Consider the following 17,392-nt stretch of genomic DNA (forward strand, 5'->3'; position numbering starts at 1 on the left):
TGTCGTTTATCTTTTGAATGGTAGTGGTAAAATGTTACCATAAAACAATATGAACCGTCATGTGAAATGTAGTGTTGGGAAACAATAATTTTGTGCCCTGACGAATTCTGGAAATGCTGTTAATCTACACAAAACAAAAGAAAAAGTACTGTCAATAGGTTTCACTTTTCACTTAGTTATATTTTTTAAAACTATTGTTACTATGAATAGGTTACACTAAGGATCAAAATGTAAGGTTTGAAATTTAAATCCCGTATAAAAAAAAATATAAACTTTTTATGTGAAATTTATAACGTGAAACTAATGAAAATACTGAATTATAAGTGCAAGATGTGAACTTAGATCTTCTATAAAAAAAATATTTACTTCTAATGTGAGATTTTAATTAACTTTAGACTTTCCTAACAATTAGTTTCTGAAGCATGATTCTTCCAAAATTTAGATCACACTGTTTTTCACAAGCAAAATCAACAGTTGCCTAGATCAAGCTGAGAGAGATACCTCTCTAGAATCAAGAAAGTAAATAAGATGCTTCTTTGTCTGTAGTTAAATGGTTAATGCGTATAGAAATTGGGAAGATAAAAAGTTGTTTTTATGTACCACTTGGAAACGCTTAAAATTTCTTTCACTTTCTCAGGAGAATTTGTATCCAAATCCAAAATAATATATTATATATTATTCAAAATCCCCTAATCTAACACGGCAACGCCCTTGAGCCGACAATGAATTGATTAATATATTATAAAAGTTTGATTATTCTATCATTTAATCTGTTAAATTTATCTAATGATACAGAAAGGCTGATTATCAACCTGTATCATTGGATGACTTCATCTTATCCTTTAACATCATCTAATATTCCCTGCACAAAATTATCCAACCCTGAAAAATATATTTTCATGGCATATAGTTGCAACCTGCAGCATGTCCCATGGTTTTGTAGGCAACATAGTCTGTGTTACTGCAAGAAATTCACAAACTCAAACACTGAATCATGTATTCCTTTTAAAGCTTCCAAAAGACTATCATAAAACCAAAAAAGGAGAGATTACTACAACTTGAACAAATCCAAAAACCCAAAATCAACTTCCAACCCTAACCATTTAGAATGGATGAAGAAAGGTGCCATCAAAGTTTTTTACAATTTCGCCCAAAGACATTAGCACAAAACATACGAGGGTGCGACATTGTCATACCCAAAAAAGATTCGAGAAACATCACCAGAAAAAATATCTCATCATTGATATTCTTCCGAAAGAAAATTTACACTCTGACATGAAATGCAGTTCTCAGTATACAAAACAAAAATTCTTGGTACCTCAATGATCATAGCATAGAGATACAGATTTAGATGGTACTATAACTTCAAGATTCACATAATACTTCTCCACTCTGGAACATTCCCAGTTTCCCAAAAGAATATGATCATTCTCTGCTATGCCTGTAATCATCTTGCGCTCACTGTACTAGTTTTTCCCCACAAAAAAGGTTTGACCTATAAAGTTATACAACTAGTTTTCTATTCTGCAACTAGAGAATTTCTTGAATGTACTCAAAAAGAATAAATTTGAACACTTTCCAGTACTATGCTACAAGTGTGAATTTAAAAAAGATATAGCTTAGTATGTCACCTTCTATCTCCAAAAGAAATACATTCCAGAAGAAAATAACGCAACTGAGTGCAGCCTCTGTTGATAATACCAGGAAATCTTGTCCTTTTTTGTATTAGATTCTAGTCATTAGGATCCCATTCCTCATCACGATCAAAGGGCAATGTTGCAGTATTTTTGCCACCGTTATCATCAGATTCCGGCAGTTCAGATGTATCTTCATAATCTAAAGATTCACTATCATCATTCATACCATGTGCTTCTAAAGAAGCAGCTTCTTCTTGACCATGCTGTATCCATTTGGGGCATTCATCTTCACTACCATACAGAAAACGACCACCATTACCTTTTAATTGATTTGGGAGCTTCACAGATGAAATTCTACAAGAACATTCTGGAAGTGGGTGTGACAAAAAAGACCTCGGTTTCGACACCAAGGATTGCCTGATAAGGCCCTCTTCACTCAGGCTTTTGTTCAGATGTTCCTTCACTGAAAGGGTCCAATTATGCTTGGGATGGTACATATTCTCACGAGTAAAGTTGAATAATTTGGCAATAACTTTTCTGATGAAAAGAAAAATGCAGGTGTTAGAGAAGTACTATCAAGATGCATAAATCAGTGATACCAGAGGTAATCTTATCTTTTACCAGAATAAAAAACAGTTATATATTTATCTAATACAAAGTAGACAAGTCCAACAAGAAAAATAAGCTAAAGAATGGCAACTATCCATTAATCATAGACTCTACATTATCTAGACATAATAAAACTTAATAGGTTTTTTACTCCAACAAAACTATTCTGTACTAACACCCAATCACATGGCATGTCATCATTTGCACACAAATCAGTACTCGATGTTAGTTTACTTAGTCTTACTCTTTTTACCCACAGCTACCAATACTTTCTCCGTGACAATTGAAAAAAAAAAAAAACTTATTGGAAAAGTCAAACTGGCCAACAACCAATTGCTTTGTAATATAGCTGAATATTGGTAAAACACATGGACAATAATGAATACAGAAGTAGATATCATGAAATTTTTTTTTATTTTTACTTTTTTGGGTCCATATAAACTTAATACAAATCAATTAAATATCTTAAATAATTTCTTATTTTAGTAAATGGGATGATACATCAATCACACCAGAAACCAATGCATGTCATGTAGATTATTTAATTTTACAACCACCAATCACATTAATTATAAGGATAGATGAGCGAAACATAAAATCATTGGCCGCGTATACCTCAACTATAAGATAATTTTATCGTTAGAAAAGGCCAAATATTATGGCAGCTGTTATTTGAATGCAAATGTGTTAACTTGTCCCAATTTTAAATATGTTGAAAATACACCATAATATACATGCATAAAATACATTTATTTCCTACCCATAAAACCAAAAGCTATTATCTTTCATTATTATTACTATTATTATGATGATGATGATGATGATGATTATTTCTTTTTAATCATGCATGACTAACAAATGACAGTGATCAGGAATTACAATCACTAGAAATCCTATCTTTCTTAAGTCTGTTCTCCTTATCCTCCTTTTAAATCTCTTGCTATTAATTGCATGATATTATTTTACAAAGGAGACTTTATTTGAAAATAATGTTTACATTTGAAACAAAAACACAAGCGCAACTTACATTTATAGAGGACATATGTGTAAAATTATTGGTTTTTGTATTTCCTTTTTTTTTTTTTAAAAGACAAAAGATACACTTACATTTAAAAAAAATAGGAACTCATAATAGTCCTTGGTATAAGTATATTGCATCTCCATATTGTATGCCAATGCGTGCATGTCAAGCATAATTATTCAATTTAACAACCATCAATCCTAGTAAAATGTAAAGATAAAATGAGAGAGAAATGAATTCATACATAATATAATAAATAGACTAGTACTGTGTAGTAATCCCTTGTGTTCTAGATTTTTTCCTACCTAACTCGAAGTTGTAATGAGACTTAAGAAAAAGAATCAAACACTATACTATCCAAGTATTGCATAAAAATAATCAACACATCAAAATTCATGACATGAATTTAAGCTTGTCTTACCTGTCCGGCCTATATGTTCTAGAAGAAGCACTCTCGTAAAGCCTATGTCCCATAACCAAACTAGCAAAATCCGGCCATTTACCATCATTGTGAAAACCAGGAAAGAATGCATCAGCTTCGACAGAGATAATATAATCAAGAGCATCCCAGAGTAACCTGTGTCCTTGCATCCTCAAATCCATAACAGAAGGATTTGGTTCTGTGTCTGTCTCAGTGATCCACCCATACCAACCTTCTTTTTCATGTTGATAAATGGGTCTACCTGGAGGTGGAGGAAGAGGTCGAGGCCGTGGACCAGCCTTATTCCACTCTTCTTTCAATTGCTTCGCACTTTTGGCAGGAGGTGGTTGAAAAGGTTCTAGAGGAAGTGATGTTTCGGGACCAATAACATCAGACAATTCTTTCTTGCTGCACAAGGAAGTGCGATCAACTAAATTGGCAAACATGGAACGTAGAGGGATAAGAACACGTTGACCACCAAAAGTTTCAGAACCTGCAAGGTATATAATTGTTTTAGGAGAATAGCCCATTGCCCGAAGGAGAACTCCAACCTGAAAAGGTTTGAATGTAAAAAAATCCAGTCAACTATGATGTTACATGTGGATGTCAATTTGAAAAAGCTTTTACAAAACCCAAGAATTAAAAACTTGGAATTATCAGGCCAGTCCAGATTAACTAAGTACCAATCATGGCTACTACAAACTGAAATGTTCACATACATCATTAGGAAGAAAAATTTTGACATCAAGCATACCTCTTCAGGCATTAGGGGACATGAACCATTTTCTCTAAGCAAGTGTGAATCTACACTAAGTTTTTCTTTAACAATCCCTTGTTTGATCATCTGTGCCCTTCGCTGTTGTATGAGTTCAGTGTGAACATCCTAGAAAAAGCACCAAGTTATAAGATGACAGCAGGAAAATTATTGATAACTTGATGAATCTGTTAATTCATTCTTTATTGAGGCAATACTCCCATGAAATACACTAAAAGGAAGAAAGCACTCATACTACTTGCTCCTTCCATTTTAGATGTAACAAAGAAAATGATCAAAACTATGGTGAGACTTTAAAAAAAGGATCAGGTAAAGAGTCATTTAAATGCTAAAAAATGGTAAGAAAGGGAAAAGACTTCAATAACCAACCTGGAAAAGTTCTGCACAACCATGATATGCCAAGGTGTCTCTCCCTAAACCAGGATGATAAGCTAGAATTGGATGGCCCCATGATCGTAATCTGTGTAAAGAAACTAGAAATATCAGATTCATCAAAGGCAGCCAAACAATTCTGACATATCAGAAATGGAGAAATCAACAACCATAACACAAATACATTTGTTTGTGGAAAAGAAACAATCAGCTTCAACAACCATAACATAAATCTTGCCACATGCAATATTATTATAGCAGTAAGACAAGCACGAAGACTATACCTCTCCATCATACGCTGGCCAAGAATCTGAATTCCAGGACGAAACTGGAGTGCATGGAAGGCAACCCTGCATCTAAGTCTCTGAAGCTCGGACATGGTTGGTGGAAGAATGGACTTAAAAGAGGAAAAGAATTGCTTTAATAGGACTCTTAAAATCATCTAGAAATAGAGGAATCCTAACAAAAGATTTAGACTCTTAATCACTAAAGCATAATTATAAGCTCCGACAAAACAGATTACAAAAATAGCATCCATAATCAATTCCTGAATCCAAACTTTGGGCAATAACCATTGAATAAAAATAAAAACCTATATGAATACCAATCATAACAATCTTAAAACAAGACTGGAAGAGACAAAAGTGACTAAGACCAACTAGGAATGAAGTTCTTCATCAAGCGAAGCTGGCAACAAGAATGTTCACATTCATTCAGCATTATTTTCCAAAACTGTTTTCCAAAAACCATTTCATAGAATGAAAATGAAAAATAAAATTCTGGGTCTTAAAAGCCTAGTAGAATACTTTGGAAACAATATTTGGAAGAATAAAAATAATGAGAATGGATTTATTACTAGTATTTTGGTATGGAGAAAGGATTTTGTGTTCTTCAGATCATGTTTTCCAATAAACACTAAGAAAATTAATACTAGAAATTTTATGGTTTATAGGAGAAGCTCAAGATTTAAGCCCATTCGAAGTGCTAAAATTAGAAATTCGGCTTGATCTATTCTTGTGTATTGAAGCCCCTTCTAGTTAGCTAATACTAGAAAAAGCTCTTCTATGTGTTCCTAACTAAACAACTAACAAATTTTTAAGCTATATTTTCAAAAGCTCTACTCTAATGAGCTCTTCTTCTATAAGCTTAACTTGAATATGTCATACCACACGGACCCATAATATGTAATCTATAATAGATAAAACTCAAAGTCCGATGAAGAAGAAAACACCATGGTTCACTAAAATTATTCATAATGTATGATTCTACCCAACCTGCAGGCATCCTCCATCAGTAAGAATCAATCCAATAGCTTTGGCTTTCTTTAATTGTGGTAAAATTTCTTTGATATAATAATCTGGAGAAGCTGAACTTTTAGGCTTAAAATTAGGGAACTCATTTCTCTTCCTAGCTGCCTTCAAATTTTCTGGGAGGCTCTTCACAATGATTACATCATTTGTGAGTGATGCTATGAATTGCTCTTCATCATAGAGATAGGAAAAACTCTTGAACTTATAACTGTGTGACAATAGAAAGGGAAAGAAGCAAAAAAACTATAAGTGCCACTAGTACCAGAGACTTACATTTTAATAAATGTTTAAGAAAGTTAGTTAAGATACCTGATTCCTTTTGAGCGAAGACACTGTTGAATCTCTGGAATGACAAGAGTAGCATTTAAAAGCCTGGATATGGTGACAAGATCACAGATCTAGAAAATTAACAAAAAAGTTATGAACTCTCTATAGAAATTTAACAAAGATAAATTTTAAATGTCCAAATGAATCATACCGAAGATCTTATCTTGTCAAACCCACCAAAAATTTTGGCATAGATGAAACCATTGCTCTTTTCATTTGGAGCTGTATAGAAATGCAAAAGAACAGGTATTAATCTACCCAGAGAAGTAGTGTAGAAATTTAAAACTATAGAATTATCTATCAATGGAAAAATGAAGAATTAATTAAGTCAATTAAAAAATAAAAATAAGGATATAGTCACAGATCTTGCAAATCTGTTTTTTTAAGTTTTATAAGAAACAAAAAGTATATTAATAATGAGCACAAAGTTAACACAGGGGACACATTATACAGGATCAACAGCATTAAAAGATCCTGTAGGATGCAAAGTGATTTAATCTTAACATCTTAAATCTACGTTTGTGTACCATTCTTCCCTCACAATCTAAATGAATAAACCACATAAAAGCGAGTGTGAGATTTCAAAACCAAAGGACAAATCCTCTTCCAACCACATACAGAGTTTACATGGAAAGAAAACAGCTATTTGATCTTATTACATTTCTTTTGAAAATCTAAAAACTTTTGGGAAAGAAAAATAAAAAGACAAAAGATGAAAACAATTACAAAACATTTTTTCAATCATATACAGATAGTATCTAACCAAACAACAATAACTCATCACTAATTCATCCAAAAATTGCTTCACACTAATGCAAGGATCAAGAAATCATATCCGGAATGACCACTAAGTTTAATTAACATCATAATTATGTTCTCACTCAAAAGAAAGTAGATATATTATTGCTGCAGCACAAACCGTTTCACAATACCTCCTTAAAACCAATTATCAGAGAAAAAAGGGGATACAACCAAATAAAATGGACAAAAAAGAAGAAAGCATAAGTAAATAAATAAACGCATAGCAAGTTGAGGTAAACCCAATACCAGGATAATTGATCCTGGGGTTCGCATATGGCTGCAAAGACTCTAACGACTTGATAGGCCCCCATAACTTCTTGTTCCAACGACCCTATTAAATAACAAAGCACAATAGCTAACTAAGCATCCCATCCATACACAATTAAACAATTATTAAAATAAATAAATAAATAGCATACAAAGCTCACCTGAGTGCCAATCAAAGAACCAAACTCCTGGCGAAAACCAGACAACGGACTATATTGTACCAAACCCATACTTGAAAATTTTGTGATAGAAAGGTGCACCACTAGAGATGCCATTGACATACCAAGCACAAATAAAGCTACCCATTTTAGCTTTGAATTGAACAACATCTTTTCTCATCAAAGAAATTCAACCTTGATCTCCGACAACAAAAACAAAACCCTGCATTACAAATTCAAGCAATAAAAATCAAATCTGGTTAGAAAACAGAAAACCCAACAAACTACCTACATTGTAAAGAAACACGATTCGAACTTACCTGAAAAGTGTAAAGCTTCAAGTCAACTGATTTAAACTTAAGTACTAAAAATAAAAGATTTGGGCTCAAATTTTGACTTTCTTTTAGTTTTCCCACGACTTTCTCGGGAACCAAACATGAGGTTTTGAATCTGGGATGACGAAGAGAGTAAAAGAGAAATGGAGTGCGTTTCGAAGCTGAGAAAATATTGAGCAACGCTGTGAACCTATTTTTGCTACACAATTTATATATATGATAATATGTTATCATAGTTAAACAATTTTAAAATATGTGTCATCATATAATAAAGATTATAACTCTTTATTTATGTATATAAATTATATATAAAAATAAATATACATAATTTTATGAGACAACGTCAAATCCGGCAGGGATTTTGTAGCGTTTGTTTGTTTGAGAGTGAAAGTTAAGTGAAATTCGAATTGATTGCTTCGATGTTGAGTGTTTCTTATTCAAGTGATCGTCTGCAAGGCCAAAGTACTGTTTGACCCCAAGTTTTAGTGGCTTTTTGTCACACCCACAAGATTTAAAAAACCCGTAATCCTACTTATAAGTTAACTTTCATTAAAACAAGGTAAAAGTAAAAATTATTATTTTATTAATTATATTAAAAAATAAAATTTATAATATTTTTCCTTTATAGTTTTAAAAATTAATAACTGTATTCTTGTCTAAAGTTTTCTAACTTTCAAATATAGCATTCTCCTCCAAAACTTAGAGATTATTTTTCAGACATTCTTTGATCATCACATCTGGCAACCGATGACAATGTTTCAATTGACTTCTCGTTGGCCACTAGAGCTTTACTCTCCGATAGAAGAAGAGGCGATGAGGACACGCCTTTGTCGATTCTAAACAAATCAATGAAGATGCATTAATTTGTTTGAATCGACGAAGATGAGTTTTTGTCGATTTTTCTAGAATCAACAAAGATAAGTCTCTAGTGGGTTATTTGAAAGCTTCGAAGGTAGCTGATGAGATGGTGGGTTGAAGCTCTTTCTTTGGTGATCAGAGAGCCTCTGGAAAATAAACTCTAAGTTTTGAGGGGGGTAATATTACTTTTGAAAATTAGAAAACTTTAAACAGGGGTAAATTTGTTAGTTTTTAAATCTGTAAGTGAAAAATATAATAAATTTTATATTTTTTAATATAATTAATGAAATAACGATTTTATCTCTACTTTTTTTAACAGAAGTTAGTTTTAGGAGAAGGAAATATTAATTTTGAAAGTTAAAAAATTTTAGATAGAGGTAAATTTATCAGTTTTTAAAACTATAGAGGAAAAAATAATAAATTTTATATTTTTTTAATATAATTAATAAAATAATGACTTTACTCTTACTTTTTTTTTTTTAGTAGAAGTTTGTCTATGAGTGAAACTTTAGGTTTTTAAACGCTGTAGGTATGACTAACAATGCACTAAAACTTGGGGGTGACATATAGTTTGGCCTTCATGCAATATAAATTAGAGTGCCCACAGGGGCAGGTTAACTGCTAAAGGTCGGCCCACCCAACCAGCAGATACGATCGGCACGAAATCCTCTTGCTATTAATTGTTGATAGCGTTGGCCTCATGTAGTTCATTTTCCAAAAATTTTGGAAAAACAATTAAAATAAACTTTTTTCAATTTCATATTAACATTTTAAATTTTGAACTCTTTTCTGAGTTCAAAATGCCAAATCCGGTGCTACCCCCAATGACGAAGCTTTCCCAATGCACTACTATTAGAGATGGCAATTTGAATCCGATTTTAGGGGCCTCGACCCTCCCCGACCCTAACGGGGAGGGGATTCCCCGATAAAAACGGGGAAAGGGGCCGGGATGGGGATGAAAAAAATCCCCGTAGTCGGGGACGGGTCGGGGACGGGGATACATATGTCCCCGCCCCGCCCCTCCCCTCCCCTCCCCTCCCCGCCCCGGCCCGGCCCGGCCCATCCCCTCCCCACCCCACCCCTTTCCACCCCTTAAATCTAATATATTAATATAATAATTTCTAAACTATTAAGTTCTAGAAATTTTTATACTATGATTTATTAAAACTATAACTTTAATTTTACTAATTTTTTAATTATCAATTATCAACTTTTACTAATTTCTGAACTATCAATCTAATATATTAAAAAAACTCCAGAATCTCATTATCATAAAATGCAAATGCACCAAATTAATTTTATTTCAACTTCAAAACTTAGTTAGTCAATCCACCAGGTTTTATACAAAAAAAAAAAAACAAATTATAAACTTGATAAAATCAATTGAAGTGAATGAAAAGTGTTAAATTTAATGTTATTATAAAATTACCCTAAATCACATACATGAAGAGCTACTAATGAAGAGATTGATTATTGCATATTGTTAGATTTTATGAAAACTTTGTATTTGAACTAAAATAATAATGAATATTTTGTAGCTCTTGTAGCAAGTGATATTTTGAGAGAATATGATTTATTTTATTTATTGAAATACATAAAAGAATTAAAATTTATATTTATGGGTATTGGGAGGGGATTTTTCCCCGCGGGGACGGGGCGGGGATGGGGAGGGGATTTTTCCCCACGGGGACGGGGCGGGGATGGGGAGGGGATTTTTCCCCGCGGGGACGGGGAGGGGATTTTCCTTCGCGGGGAGGGGACGGGGATTATTTTTTGTCCCCGCAACGGGGACGGGGCGGGGACGGGGATTGATATCCCCTACGGGGACGGGGACGGGGATTGATATCCCCGATGACCTCTCTTCCCTTTTTTGGAATGCCGATCAACCCAGATCTAGCATCGTCTTTCATTTGGAAAGTTGCGACGAAGCTCTTCATCTTCCCGTACATCTTCTTTTGAGAAGATGATCGTCTTTTCAGACAAAGACGATATCAGATCTAGGTCAATCGACGTTTCAGAGAAGAGATTAGAGGTCGCTACAGCATGGTGATGCGTCAAGAAAGCTTCGTCATCGACAATGGTGTTGGATTTGACATCGAAGATTGAAAACTAAACCATTAATTTGGCCTATAATTAATGAAATAATGGTTTTACCCTTTAAATCATTAATTTTAACCGTCCATGAATAGGTAAATGAGATTTTCAAAATTAACAAGAGAAAACTTGGGAAAATAGTATACCTTGGGTGGAAAATAGTCATTTGGCCTATAATTAATGAAATAATGGTTTTACTCTTACTTTTTTTTTACAGAAATTAGTTTTGGGGGAGGAGGAGAAATGTTACTTTTGAAAATTAGAAAACTTTAGACAGAGGTAAATTTGTTAGTTTTTAAAATTATAAGGGAAAAACATAATAAATTTTATATTTTTTTAATATAATTAATAAAATGATGACTTTACTCTTTTTTTTAGTAGAAATTAGTTTATGAGTGGAACTTTGAGTTTTTTAAACCTTGTAGATATGACTATTAATACACTAAAATTTGGGGGTAAAATAGTTCTTTGGCCTTCATGCAATGTACATTAGAGTGCCCACAGGGGCAGGATAACTGCTAAAGGTCGGGCCACCCAACCAACAGGTACGATCGGCACGAAATCCTCTTGCTATTAATTGTTGATAGCGTTGGCCTCATGTTGCTCATTTTCCAAAAATTTTGGAAAAAAAATTAAAATAAACTTTTTTCAATTTCATATTAACATTTTAAATATTACGAGAATCATTAAATTGTTCAATTCTCAAAAACCAATAAAGAGAATGTTCAATATAACTAAGGGATAATATAGTAAAGATATTTGAAGTTATGTTATCCTTCATGATAATGATGTAATAATTATAATTTTTATTATTTTATTTTTATTTTAAAAATATGTGTTATATGATACACGATACATATTATCTGCATACTGGTACAAACTGAAGTAATCAAATGAAGTTCATACTTTGTTCCTGCATCTTTAATACACAAGTACTAACAAAATTTCCAGGCCAATGCTCATACGGAACTAGAAAAAAGCAAGAAAAGAAGGGCCAACTGATTATGTATAACAATAAAACTATATGCACGCAATTCAATTAGATATTCAAATGATGTTTCATCAAATGATTAAGTGATTTTGAATTAAAGATAAAGTAATACTCAATCACATTATAATATATCATTTGGGCATCCAGTTATGTACTTAAAACTAGGTGCACACGCTACATAACATGTTCTATGCATAAACCCAAATGCCAAAGCACAAATCTCAGACTTTGCATATAACTACTGAGCACTCAATCCCTGGGAATTCATGCACATATCTAGTAATATAAGAATAATCTTATCCTCATCAAACTCTAAGAATGTATTAAAGAACCAATTAGTATGAACAAGTTCTGTTTCCTGTCATAAAAAAATGGAATACAGTAGCGCTATGTTAATGGTTTCATTTCTTCCTTACAATCTTTCTTCTCTCACATATATAAAAAAGAAATATCATTTGTAATGTGAGTTCTCCTGGATTTGTATTCTATCTAACAAGCACTTGGACTTAGATATCATTTATTGTACGTGAACAACCAGGAAAAGAGAAGCACAAAAAGGTAATTTTCAATCCAGTTGATTCCTGCAAGGCCATTAGATAGTAAAAAATGCAGTTAAACAGTCAGAACCGAGGAAAAAGAAAGAAAGCAAGAAAGACAAAAGTCGGCATCCCTTTCAAGCCCAACTGAAGGTTATCCATTGTCAACTTAGCAGTTTTCAATGAATCAAACAAGTTTTTTGAAGCATTGTGAAGTGCAACTGGAATGGTTTGTTGGGTTACAGTTGAAAAAGGCAAGTGTCTAATTAAAGGTCCTCGAATATGCCCGTATTATATTTGATTGATCGGCAACAGCTCTGAAGTTTTGGATATGTAGATGAGAATGACATGAGAGTAAACAAGAGCTAAACTTAATAATATGAGGAACAGAATCACTTTATAAGAATGTTTCTGGACCGGATAAGAGGGAGAACAGGATAAATAACCCACTGAACGGAAGAAGAAAAGTAGTTGCAGATGAAAACCAGTAGCCTTTTTTTATGAAGGAATACATAGTTTAATCCATACTTCAAAGTTCAAAGGAACTATGAGACAGCAATATGCAGTAAAAATGTTAAAAAAGATTACCTCAGATCAGAAAGACATTAAAAACCAAGTAAACAAGCATCTGTATGATTGGCTTTCTTGAAAATTTAAATTCAACAAATGTTGAATAAAAAGCATATCTTCATGACAAGTTGCGATGCAAGTTTTTCGCAAAAATGGAGCGTTTATTAATCACTTGCACTGACCTGATATCTCTATTTCTATTTTATATGGAGTTTCGAATGATTATTTCAGACCTTTTGTATGCATCAGCAACCACGCATAGTTTATAACAAGTGTCAATTTATGAATGAGCAGTGTAAATAAACTAATATGATAAATTGTTGAGATTTCACAGTGTTTCTACCATCATATATAACCAGTTACTTCATGTTTGGCTCTTTCATTTCTCATGAAAAACAGAGAAAATATTCTTTCTCATTTAACAAACCATAACCTGTTAAAGAATTTAACATTTACTTTCTAAAAGGTCCTAAACCCAAGTCAACAGAAAATGACAACTGCAAATGGTAAATAAATTCATAAAAGAATGAATTGCCACAAATTGAGTTGCTAAAGGAGCATTCTACTGAACAGGGAAAAAAAAAGGAACAAAAGTTAAATATTGGAAACATAAATTGAGGCGCCAAAGTAGCTATGATTTATAAAAAAATAAGAAGTAATTCCATTATGTATAATCAATTCAGAAACTTAAAAGTGTTTTTTTTTTTACTTGAAATCCACTTCAGGAGTAAAAGAATCAATCAAAATTTATACAAAGTCACACCAATGGGACCTACAAAACAACCTTTGAGAATAATATACAATCATCAATAGGAATCGAATGAAGAACTCAACTGAACCCTCAGGCCCAGAGAACTTCGTCTAAGCCATAACTCATACAGGACCATATAAAAAGCATCATAATCAATAGGGAAAAGATGCCACTGAAAATGTTTGCGCACCTTCATCACATTACTTTGTAACAATAAATATCTGTCAGAGCTTATTTCCTTAAGAATTTTCTTCAGCAATGGGATATCTAGAGTAGCAACAACAACTGAGAAGCTCTTCCAATTTAGTATGTCAGCAAATGGTAGATCATAGTGGTTTGCAATGATCACCGGTACACACCCATAATATAATGAATCCGCTATACGAGCTGTGTTTACTTCAAAGCCTTTGACATGAAGGCAAAACTTACTCCCAAGCAGCTCATCAGCATAAGATGTTTTGACCCGGCCAAAGTGAGCAAATATCTCAGAGTCATTTCTCCAATATTGAATAAGTTTTTCACGAACTGGGGAGTTGATTGATCCAGCAAAAAATGCAAGCTTCTTCCTGTAATTCCATATTTTGCAATGAAAGTTAAATGACAAAACCTCAGGCAGCATGCCAAGGACAATAAAAGTGGACAACAATTTCAAATTAATACAAACAAATTTAGTCCCAATACATGTGTGTATGCATAATTTATTTCTTTTGTATCAGTAATAGAAATTATGAGCCAGAACTGGTTCCATTTGCTAATAAGTTTACATTCTAAAGTCAAAATTATGAAGCTTTCCTCCCTCTACATGAGTAGAGAACTTTAATAACTAACTATGCATAAAGAAATGGACCATAATGCACATAGAGATAAACATTTCTCCTTCATTTGATGTGTATATCCTCCAGGACATTATCAGCCAGCTATATTTGAATTCTGCTTGAGCAAAAGACCATTTTAATACAGCTGGCTTACTTAGAATGTATCGTAGTGAATTCACAGTCATGTAAACTGCAAATCTCTTGGTCGCAAAGACTCAGAGTTCCACTGATGGTAGACAGAGATACAATAAACAGACATTGGAAGAGAACTAATAAATCACTTTTTTGTAACCACCTAGGGGAATGAAAAACAACTCTGGCATGTGATATACATAATTTGTATTAAATAAAACTATGCCAAAGATAAAACCTTTACGATTAGAATTTTGGTCTATCTAATATGTACTCAATAAACAGCATATTGGAATAAGTCTTTCACCTTTTAGATGAAGCAAGGTTTGGGGGGTCAATATGTCTTGGCCAAATTTGTGGCAAAGATGCATCCTTGTGAGGTATATAACTTGATAAATAATAGCTTGACGAGCACACAACTTGTATGGCATTGAGTTTAACTGTCCAAGCTTTATCCATAGCAGATCGTCCAACGGAATGACAAGCAACATAAAAATGATCAGCCCCCCCAGTCCGATTCCAATAAGGGTACTTCTGACTAATATTAAGGATGTAATGTTGGATAAAATGTTGAATTCCCTCTACACCAATTCTAGGGTCATGCCGCAACCTTGCTATTGAAAAAGGCAAAAAGAAAAGATCTGCTTCATTCGGATTCTTTGTGATAAAGTGGCTCTGCATAAGGACCCTCTTAAAGTAGCTTTCACTAGCATAATTGCCACTGGGTTCAAAATTCACTGGCAAAAGTACATTTGCAAAAGGTTCATTCTGCTTGTGAGGATAAACATATATCCTAAAGCTCCTGTTCATTTGTTTATAGTCTTCCAAAAATATATCTCTGTCATGGAACACCTCATTGTTATTCATATATTTCCCTGAACAATAAAATCCATCAGTTTCCAGATTCTGGCCTTAAGTCAATAACAGTCTATATAAATTATCTAAAGTCGTTTCAACCTCCTACCTTCTACTGACCACACTCACACTAAATTTGTTCAGATTATAATTCCCATTACCCATGAGATGGAACTAATTAATCTTATGTGTTCAGTAAAATGATGACAGCAAAATATGGTGCCCATAAGATGTAAGAAGTTCAACAGTACCAAATGTGACATTCTATTTTCTGATTAAAACAAAACTTCATACATTTTTCTCTTTATCATGCACTTCAGCAGCATAAATACAAGCCAACAAATTTCATTCTTTTCTCCAATACCCCTGATTTAACATATAGAAACCACAAGTGTAAGCCAATATATACCAGGAAAAAAAAAATTGAAAGAAGACACTTTCAGCACAAAACTTCACTCTTTCACACACAATGACAATGTCAAGCTTCCAAAACACGTCTCTGACGATCTTTCAATTTCAAGCACCATGCGAATCAAAAGTCTCAATCTTTCACATTGTTGAACATCGCAAAATACAATGTGGGAAAAAAAGGTATTTTAGCAAAATCATCGGAACAGATACAGAAATTCAACGACCCAATACATGAAACAAAAGACAAATTGAAAAAAGCAAAGAATACCCACAAACAAATAATCTTCGAATTCACATACCAGATGATCCCCAATGATCTCTGGCAGAGCGTTGACTCACAGAGGCACTGCCACCCCCACCACGGGGCAAGTCAAGAAACAAGTGGGTGTCATTAGAAACATTGTGGGGTGGGGAAGGTGGGTGTTTTGGATAAACAAAACGAGCGAATTGTTGTTGGTGACGGTGGTGGTGGTGGTGGTGGTGGTGGGCGAAGAAGAAATGAGAAGTAATGGAGATGTAAACGAGAATAACGAGGGTTGTAATGAGAGCTAAGGTTGTGGGTATGAAGAAGAAGGTTTTGAATAAGAAACGCTGGTGAGAGAAATAGTGGAAGATTAATGAATTGTCCGCCATTGATTCTAAGCTCAGTTTCAAGTAACAAAACTCAAGGTTTCAGTTGCAAAAATCTTCAGAAGACAGAGTTGAGTGAAACGTGATGGTTGGCCTGACTGCCTGAGCGGACACGCTCACGTCAATACGACAAGATTCAGAATTTCGTCGAGTCAAATTCCACAATAATAAAATAATTATCTTGGACCTGGATCTCAAGCGTTCCAATTCGTTTCTTTTCTAAAAATTAGTCCTATCTTGATTGGAAATCAATTTTGAGCTTAAACTGTTTGAGCTCGATTTTAAGCTCAATCTATTCAAATTCAATCTCACCTGTCTCACATTCAATCTCTTCTGTACCATGAAATACCTTATTGGCCTCATTATTGCTGTCTCTCCCTTTCTATGTTGTCTATGTTGCCTACATATCATTGAGTTGCATGGTGGTTCTTCAGTGAGCTTGATAGAATTCAATGTATGTATAAGCATGCTAAAAAATGAATATGCGTAGTTGTTTGGTTTCGAATGTATTATTAGTAGTTTGAGGAAAGCTTCAACATGCAATAAAATAAAAAATGCAACATTAAAAAGGGTTACATTATTCTTATATAAATTAGTCGAGAATTAAAATTATTCCCTTAAATGAATTTAAAATAAAATAAAAACAATAATCTTGAGTAAAAATGCAAACACATACAAGATTAATCCTAAAAAAAATAGTATTAAATATATCATCA

General features: G+C 33.4%; 2 protein-coding genes across 2 annotated transcripts; both read right to left on the minus strand.

Annotated features, from left to right (window-relative positions):
- Positions 1-1,071: 1,071 nt before the first annotated feature.
- LOC123198194 (protein EMBRYO SAC DEVELOPMENT ARREST 30-like) lies at positions 1,072-8,225 on the minus strand. The gene is made up of 11 exons (XM_044612852.1): positions 8,019-8,225; positions 7,702-7,921; positions 7,520-7,604; positions 6,624-6,694; positions 6,455-6,543; positions 6,110-6,353; positions 5,120-5,232; positions 4,833-4,923; positions 4,443-4,571; positions 3,689-4,239; positions 1,072-2,174 (listed from the first exon to the last, which is right to left on the minus strand). Exons 2-11 carry the CDS (start codon positions 7,867-7,869, stop codon positions 1,733-1,735), a joined length of 1,983 nt encoding a protein of 660 aa, XP_044468787.1. The 5' UTR covers positions 7,870-7,921; positions 8,019-8,225; the 3' UTR covers positions 1,072-1,732.
- A 5,471-nt stretch (positions 8,226-13,696) lies between these two features.
- On the minus strand, positions 13,697-17,099 carry LOC123206003 (probable glycosyltransferase At5g03795). Its single transcript, XM_044623096.1, has 3 exons — positions 16,346-17,099; positions 15,088-15,655; positions 13,697-14,399 (listed from the first exon to the last, which is right to left on the minus strand). The coding sequence occupies exons 1-3, from the start codon at positions 16,677-16,679 to the stop codon at positions 13,889-13,891; spliced, it is 1,413 nt and encodes a 470-aa protein (XP_044479031.1). The 5' UTR covers positions 16,680-17,099; the 3' UTR covers positions 13,697-13,888.
- Between the last annotated feature and the right edge of the window lie 293 nt (positions 17,100-17,392).

This window comes from Mangifera indica, chromosome 2 (genome assembly GCF_011075055.1).
Source record: "Mangifera indica cultivar Alphonso chromosome 2, CATAS_Mindica_2.1, whole genome shotgun sequence".
NCBI classification, from domain to species: Eukaryota; Viridiplantae; Streptophyta; class Magnoliopsida; order Sapindales; family Anacardiaceae; genus Mangifera; species Mangifera indica.

Bases quoted from the DNA above. Each gene is read 5' to 3' on its own strand.
- LOC123198194 (XM_044612852.1), bottom strand. From the start codon at position 7,869: ATGTTGTTCAATTCAAAGCTAAAATGGGTAGCTTTATTTGTGCTTGGT. The intron at 6,544-6,623 runs GTATGATTCATT...TTAATTTTCTAG, and splicing joins TTGACAAGATAAGATCTTCG to ATCTGTGATCTTGTCACCAT. The intron at 6,354-6,454 runs GTATCTTAACTA...ATTGTCACACAG, and splicing joins CTTCGCTCAAAAGGAATCAG to TTATAAGTTCAAGAGTTTTT.
- LOC123206003 (XM_044623096.1), bottom strand. From the start codon at position 16,679: ATGGCGGACAATTCATTAATCTTCCACTATTTCTCTCACCAGCGTTTC. The intron at 15,656-16,345 runs GTATGTGAATTC...TTTATTGTTCAG, and splicing joins AGATCATTGGGGATCATCTG to GGAAATATATGAATAACAAT. The intron at 14,400-15,087 runs GTGAAAGACTTA...ATGGAATTACAG, and splicing joins AACCTTGCTTCATCTAAAAG to GAAGAAGCTTGCATTTTTTG.